Source organism: Sinohyriopsis cumingii, chromosome 16 (genome assembly GCF_028554795.1).
Source record: "Sinohyriopsis cumingii isolate HCF-2022 chromosome 16, ASM2855479v2, whole genome shotgun sequence".
NCBI lineage: Eukaryota > Metazoa > Mollusca > Bivalvia > Unionida > Unionidae > Sinohyriopsis > Sinohyriopsis cumingii.
This window is the reverse complement of record NC_142976.1, coordinates 75,305,463-75,314,211: the sequence shown is the minus strand read 5'-3', so window position 1 is coordinate 75,314,211 and position 8,749 is coordinate 75,305,463. Positions and strand designations below refer to the sequence as shown.

The 8,749-nt window shown below is 33.5% G+C and overlaps 1 protein-coding gene across 1 annotated transcript; it reads right to left on the bottom strand.

Annotated features, from left to right (window-relative positions):
* Nucleotides 1-762: 762 nt before the first annotated feature.
* On the bottom strand, nucleotides 763-8,214 carry LOC149780811 (uncharacterized). Its single transcript, XM_089936425.1, has 4 exons — nucleotides 8,105-8,214; nucleotides 5,517-5,600; nucleotides 3,016-3,150; nucleotides 763-1,118 (listed from the first exon to the last, which is right to left on the bottom strand). The coding sequence occupies exons 2-4, from the start codon at nucleotides 5,591-5,593 to the stop codon at nucleotides 938-940; spliced, it is 393 nt and encodes a 130-aa protein (XP_089792551.1). The 5' UTR covers nucleotides 5,594-5,600; nucleotides 8,105-8,214; the 3' UTR covers nucleotides 763-937.
* Between the last annotated feature and the right edge of the window lie 535 nt (nucleotides 8,215-8,749).

Genomic DNA, 8,749 nt, shown 5'->3' with positions numbered 1-8,749 from the left:
CTTCAACCATAGCCTGTACGTTCCAACCAAACAATGATGTGGCCGGATTAATTAATCGGCATCTTAAGTAAGATAACAGAAAGTACTTATCTACGTGAAAATGTGAGGTGTCAGGGAATATATATGTGTGATTCTCCAAATCCCGCTGTACAAGTTCAGCGAAGTTCAAAAGTTCGGCACACCGTCTTTCATTGAAAATTCGATTAGGAGCTTTGCAGTGGTCTCTTCAATGCTGAATTCAAACATTTCTATCATGACATTACCTATTTCATGCAATATTTTGTAATGATGAGTGTCAATAATTATTTGTCAAATATATGGGGCAATAAACGTAACTGTTGTATAATTAGAACACGAGTTCAAAAGAAGGACTGATATATATATATATATATATATATATATATATATATATATATATATATATATATATATATATATATATATATATATATTAGTCCTAAATCGTGAGTCGGGTACACGACAGTGGTGAATGTTGTTGGCAGCGTTTGCTAATCATTTCAATCGTCTTTTGTTGCCTATATTTTGAATGTAACGGAAAGCAAGATGTATTAGAATACAAATGCATGCCTTTTAGAAAATCGATATTGTTTTCAAAGCATATAGGGCCTGAAAATCACATTATTCATATAGTGGACTTGCGCGGTTGTGATTTGCAGTATGCCGTATCATATGTATTGCTTTACTCCATTGTTATTTCTGCTTCTTGCACGGTCAAAAAGAAACGTTTGAGCTTATTCAGAGTATGGGCAAAATTCTGTATTTATTAATGCTGGTACAAATTAGTAAAAGAGTTTACAAGAATGTTCACAATTACATCCAATGTTTAAACATAGCATGTCATGACAGAGATTAATTTTCAAGTTTTTTCTTATTCACTTGAGTAAAACCTATAGTCATATTAAGGATTCTATTTTGACTAACATTTTGCCAAAGTACAAGCGCAATATTTGGGAATCTTCACCTTGATTAGCACGAAGGAATTTTCTTGTCTATCGTTGACACAATAAGACCAGACATGCTCATAGACATACTTCTCCTTACAAAGAAACTTGTGGTCGCTAACCCAGGGTACGCCATCCCAGTTCTGACACGTGGCTCTGAAAGTGTAGAAGAATTAAGTCAAACACAGATGTTGATTCAGACAAATTATAGAAGTGTGTGTGTGTGTGTGTGTGTGTGTGTGAGAGAGAGAGAGAGAGAGAGAGAGAGAGAGAGAGAAGTGTCGTTTGGAGAATAAAGTGACCAGGGAAACGGCATTTTAACTGATCAACGCTGATTTAATTATAGGATTCGAACCTGCATGCAAGTCCGGTACGCAAACCAATGAACTACATGGAATCTAGCCTCCATTAGTTGTACTGGTCTTATTCAACATCTGCCTACCCGCACGAGTTCTGTAGAAAATACCTAGCTTGTTGATACATTATATGTCTCAAGAAGTGAAATGAAAAATGCATACACAAACAATTTTTTTTTATCCCACTCGCATGTGTTCTTCTAGGCTATGTATGGCGGGAAGAATAGCTGGTGGAGGAATAACCCAGAAAAAAACCCTGGGAAGAATCACCCACCGACTGGCAGCTGATGTCACGCTTTCTCGCATACCCCCATTTCCCGAGCCAGAGATTCAAAGCTATTCAAATCACATATTACATAAAGGCTGAAAAACTAATACAGTATAAAAAAAACTACAAGTCTGTGTATGAACAAAATAAAAGCAAATTAAAATTGCTTTACTGTTGATACAATCTTGCGAAAATATAAGCCTTGTTAACATTTAAATGTAGTATTATCAACTATAAACTAAAATGTTGTATGCTCAAGAGTTTTACAATATAGTTTTTTTAGCACAACCATAACATATCTTGTTACCAAAACTTGACACAAAAGTAACTAAAATAAGTTGAAATGGGAAGAATTATTACCGCACATGGATCAAATAATATCCACTGTACCTTTCACCTTGCAGTAATACATAGTTTAGATGTGCAATTGTTTTCAAATGTGTCTTTTGAAAATTAGGAGTACATTAGCCGAAGTTACAGAAATACGTGTTACAATCACAACCGAGACACACCCAACTGCAAACTGCTACTAATGCAACCAATGTAACCTGATGCAGGGAAAATACGAGAAATGTCAATCCTCAGTATAGTCACAGAGAATAAAACATTATTACAGTGAAAGGTGTGAATAGATTGTAGATATAAATCAACAAAAAGCTACGTGTGAATGTGGAAAGAGTGTAAATAGAGGTTTCACAATATTGGCTGAAGAAACGACAAACTCAAATAACATTTCTAAACCTAATTTGTGAAACGACAATTACATCTACATACGTTTCTTATGCAACTGAGATCAATGTTCCATATCCAAAGGCATTACACAAATATTTAGCGAGATGAAAATATATTAAAACTGAAGGCTAATAAAGCCATCAAGCAATAAAAACAATTATTAAAAATATGGCTATAATGACTCTTTTAACAGATATAGTTCTCAGTGTTAAGTAAACTTTGTGCGCAATATTGTCGCTCAACATTGTATAATGCAACAGCTGGATGTTGTATTTCCTAGTGTCATTTAACGCATCTAAGTATACCAGGGTTAGTATTGTAACTATCAAGTTCAACAATTTGCATTTAAGCACAATACCTGCACCCTAGCTGTGCTATTCCATGACCTTGTGTAAAAGCTTGCAAGGCAGACAATAAGGTCATAGATTTTAAATACTTGAATCTCTTATGATTTTAATATTCCTCTTCTTCTTGACTGGAGATACATTATAGAGAAAACAGTTCAGTATTATGAGTATTGTAGCACAGAACTGAGGCTCAACAGAGAAATCGATATTTTTGAAAGCGTGTTTGAAAAGTTTAAGACACTCAAAACGTATGACACTTTGTTTGCATGGTTGAAACAAAACTGTACATGAGTGGCTGAGTTCTCTTAATATGTACTCTACTCACGTATGTATTTATTTGTTTCACTTACCCGCTGCACTTGGTGTACAATACAGGTTGTATGGTCCAACATTTGTACCCTGTTTGGTAAGGAATACTATAGAATTTGGCTGACACAGTCTTACTCGGGCACACATCATGGAAGTATTGCTTCAATTCATAGTCGCTGTAAGAAGAAGTCAAAACATTTGATGTTACTCAAGCTTCCTGAATTTAGATCCACCCCTCTACGCAATCCATGCGTTATAAACAATACGATGTGCAGTCAAATGACCGAGGGCTATCATCATCATCATCATCATCATCATTCTTTTCACTATTTGAAAGGAGGTAAATTGTAATTCAAGTAAACAGTAGTTCCTATATAAATTAGCGAAATTTGTCGGCGAATCTTGTAAAAACATTTACATAATACTCTTTGTTAAACCGTACTTTTTCATCCTCCAAAAAGAATTTAATGTTGTACTTAAGGATGCTTCATTTTTGCATATCTTTACTGATTCAAGTCAACAAGCAAACGTTTTCGATAGTGCCCGATCTAAATTTGCAAGCAATATCAATCGTGCTCTCTTTTGTAATAGAACACTATGGAGGTAAACCTCAACAAAAAAACAAAATAGTGGTTTATAGGAATGGTTGGGGAGATATGTATAAAGAATGGATATATGGTATTTTGATGAAGAACGGATAGAGGTAGTGCCTTATAATAAATGTATGGGATTATTTTTTTACACCGAAATTGAAATCGTCTATGGCTAAACAAATGTTAACTGCAGAAACCTAAAACCCTATGACACGAATATTTTCTTTTCAAATGCTGTTCGGGCAATTTGATGTTAAAATGTTTGTTTTTTTTTTATAAAAAAAATTGAATCATTGATTAAACCAGTATTATGTTATGGACCTTAAATGTCGGTAATGCACGAAAGATATTGAATAAGTGCTGGTTCAGTTGAGTAAGAGATATCTCTCTGTTTAAGATACTGCAAATAATTGGGCGAAATTATACAGGTTGGGCGTCTATAGAGGAATGTTGTAGGTTCCCTCTCTTTACCTCATTTTGGGTAAAAAGATATAAATTATTGGATTACAATTCTGTGATTATCTGCTAATAGAATTACAATTGTGTCATTATCGGTAAACATAATTAAAAGTATGCGATTATCAGATATTAGAATACAAATTGTGCGATTAACGAATTAGAATTAAGCGATTATCGGATAATACATATCCACATCAGTATTATATTATGTTGATAAATCTAGACGAAGTTGGTAGAGTCAAATGGGCTACGCAGATTAATTATATTCTCTTTTAATATAGGGTTGGTTATACTGAACAACAAAAGATGTTGGCAATGAAAGAGATCTATTTCGGAGTTCACATAGAAGACGGTTCAGACATGGCATTTCAAAACTGGTCAGAGCCTATTACTAATTCCTCAACATTTCTCTACTATAGTCATTATAAATTCCTACTACAACATACAAAATACCTCTCATGTAATAAATATTTTAATTTAATAAGACATTTAATGCAAGTAAGGTGTTCAAGCCATACACTAATGATTGAAACAGGAAGGAGAGAAAATTGATATAGCATTTAGATTTTGTATACTGTGCAAGGTAATAAATATTTATTTAATAGAGGATGAATTTCATTTTGTTTGCGTTTGCCCAGAATTTAGCAATAGAAGACAATGCCAAAACAAATGAATATAATGTAATGTACAATCAAGCATACATAAACGTGTCTCTCTTATGCCAGGCAGTGATGTAGTAACGTGTAGAATTTATAACATTACTTGTACAGACCGGTTACTATAAGAGAGGCTCTTTAATATCCAACCGAATAATGAAAATGCTGCTATTTGGAATTAAGTGCATATGTAAATGAAGAACGTATACCTCAGCTGTGTTAAAAAAATGTAGCATTCCAAAAGTATATATCATACCACAGAATATTATACTGTGGACCGCAGGCCAATTATATTGAAATAAAGTGATTTTGGTTTTTTACAATATTTTGTTGAGATCTTGCTCACTATTCCCATTGTCTGGGAAACAAACGCTCTAGATCTTTAGCAAGAAAATGGTGAGTGGCAACACATCGCGATAAACGCAGCAAGTCATAAATGATAGAACTACTTTACGGTTATAAAGGGTTATTATCAGACCAAATGGCGATCAAATTTTGAAATAAAATAGTCCGCTTTCTGAGAATTGTTATAGAGCGGCTTGTTCTCTTCAACTCTTGTTTAATGATGAAGCATATATCCTGAACCAGTCCATCTTGGTCACTCCCTAACTGCGAGTATCGATAATGAAAAGTAAAACGTGAATTTCAGGAGTATTTTGACCCCTTCAGTTAGTTGTTGCACAGAGGCTTCCCTTATAAATTCTGCAACACTGACAAAGCATGTATCCTGAGCCAGTCCATCGCTGGGGTCTAATTCAAATAGCATTTAATTTTTATCAGATAAAATAATAATATACAGAAGTTACATACTTGACCAACAGACTAACCACTTACAGAGCTTTCTCCGGCTGCAAACGCTGTACAAACTCACGAAAAGTTTGTTTTGAAGCAAGGACTTGCTCATATTGCATTTTGACACTGCAAATGATAATAATAATAATAATAATAATAATAATAATAATAATGATAATAATAATAATAATAATAATAATAATAATTAATAATAATAATAATAAGAAGAAGAAGAAGAAGAAGAAGAAGAGGCTGCTGAAGATAAAGATATGATGGTGATGATGGAAAGAAGAATGCTGAGTTTATGAATTCAAGATAAATACTAATCATTATGTGTATTAGAAGACACGGTTATTTAGTTTTAGGAATATATGCGGCATTAGGGTTGTGGTGAGGAATCTTTCATTTACGCAAAATTCACTTTTCAATTACAGGATATATAGTTGTGGATGTAGGATGCTTGTCACTACAGAATGTTATTTCACCCTGGATTGACACATGTGTTCATATAAAATGTGCTGCCTGGATGGAGCAATTAAGAAAGGGTAAGCTTGTAAACTGTTGTCTTGTTGAAGGAAGGAATGAGCATTGACGCTGTCGTTGAGTGGTCATCCTATGTGTTTTTCTGATTAGATAGATGTATTGATACATGCTAAGATCGGGAATGGTTAGGTTATGTTGTCCTTGAATAAATATGATGAAGGAATGTCTGCTGAGTTCTATTTCTTTTTACGCATTTTGAATAGATATATTTATAAAATACATATATAGAGTCCTTGGTACGTTTAACCATTTTAGTCATCATGGTGTTTTTACCTGTAGACTAAGACAATTGCATTAAGATCAAATCAGGAAATCAAAACACTCAACAGCTTACGACTGTCTACTGTCTACTGCCTTGTAAGACAAATAAAATTCTTGATCAGACCACGCTGGATAAAATGCAACCCATCATTATAGTTATGCTTCTGGGTTTCTACAAATATATTGCAAAAAAATTCATTAAATAGGTATAACTTGTGTGATCATTGATAGGTATCACTGAACTAAATGAGTCAATCAGTTGATATGATATCTTCATGTCCCTAAGAACATCTTTGATACTTTATCACAGATTTCGCCTGCGGCATGTGAAGAATATTGCATTGCTAGCATTCATTAGAAAAAAAAAGAATTAAAGCCAGTCTAAACAGAAAATGAAAGGTTGACTTCAGAAGTTTGACTTTTGAGTAAAATGACAAAGCAAATAGGTGAGGTTTGGCTGGTTTATAAAAGGTCATTGTTACTAAATGTTCCAGCCATTTTATTGAAATGCAGTTATTTCTAGATAATGGAATGCGATCTATTCTGATTTATGGATGAGCTGTAACCAGATTAATGCCTAACAAAAGTCTTAGTTAATCTGAAGGGATTTTATACAAATTGTTTTGACATAGAAAGGAAAGATATATCAGGAACTTATTTAAGTTTGCACAACCAGATGACGTGAGCTGCGCGTCGCAAAGGTGTCGAATATCAAATACATTTTTTCATTGTCTGAAAAATCTGAGTGTCTTCATTCTTCCTTTTTATGCCATATATAGCAAGTAACACACAATATATATTATCAGAACACTAAAGTCTCCAGGTGAGAGTGTGATAGTTTATGAGACATTTGGGTATAAACGAATAACTATCCTAAATTTAACCTAACTTTACCGTCTACTTTTGGTATTAGTACATTTTATTGCAAACTCTAATTAAGTTGTTATTTCTTTTTTGCAAGACGTCCACTTATTCACTGATTAATTTGAATTTCGTTCCCTTCGGTTGGATGTAAATTAAAAAGCCTTCTTTAACAGTGATAGACTGAAACTTGTCTTTGAGGTTTCGTTTCCTAAAGTTGGAGAACATTTTTACGATTTTCTAGCTAAACTAATTACATAACCGATGACATGAAATTTTCGTTTCGCAGAAAGCATACAAAATATGCCCCTGAAAAAATGAGATGAAATCTCAACAAATCCGCATAAGACATGACACTAGATACTTATTCCCATGTTTTGGTGTAAGCAAGGATCTATTGTTACGCCCTCTATATTTTGTCTCTCCATTACTATACACCATCCTAATCGGCTAGGATGAAAGACACAAACTTATATAGTTCCCATGATGATTTTTAATTTAAGACTCTCTCCACATTGGTCACCATGGTAGTCAACTGTCAAATATACGAAATGACAGTGACAGTCTCATTTGTTATAGCTTGATCACAATTTATGCATATTTTCATAGCAGGATATTTTTAAGGATAGGAGGGTGGGACAAAGTCCTTGAATCACAGTCACCGGAGAAGATATATATATATATATATATATATATATATATATATATATATATATATATATATATATATATATATATATATATATATATATATATATATATATATATATATATATATATATATATATATATATGCAATGAACTTGCGTGGGATTATAGTTATCTTTTATAATTCTGAGTAAAACGATTTAAAATCTTTATTTAATTAACCAAGTTTTCAGCTCATGTTTATTTCTAGAATTCGTCGAGTATGTACATATAAGGTTTCCGATGAAGAGAAACGAAGTTGGAGACGGAATATTTACCTTTCAAAGGTTTTGACTCCTTCCTCGGCGATAGTTGGTTTCTTGAAACAGTCATCGGTAAACTGCGCCAGCACCGGCCATCCCAGATGAAAAACAGCAACGAAACACGGAACCAGTAGCATCTGAATAATAATAATAATAATAATAATAATAATAGTGTGTATGCAACAATAAAAGCAATAATTACTGATACTATGAAGCAGAATCATTGTCATCGATTATATACCACAATATGAGAACTAAAGATTTGAATTAATTTAAGTCTGTGTGCCCAAACAAATCGTCCACTTACACCCAAAAGCATCTCGGCAATGGTACTCCGTCAGTTTAGAATTGTCTTGTCATTATTCAAGATGCTATATAACATAGTTACCTTACGTAATATGTTATCTTCCTTTCTTTGTCGCTGGATATAGGATATAGCATGTATCGATTAAACGCTTCTGATCATCAGTATCGAAGCACAGTCCATCTAAAGGGGTTACTGATTGGTTGTTTTGGGGGCCTGACAAGCTTTATGGGCGGACTCTTCGTCGATTGATCATTAGTTGACCAAAATGAATTCTTTACATGTTAACTATAACCGAAGGGCCCAATGTGTTTCTATTTGGGCGAAATAGCATTTCTACATATCGATGCAATTCA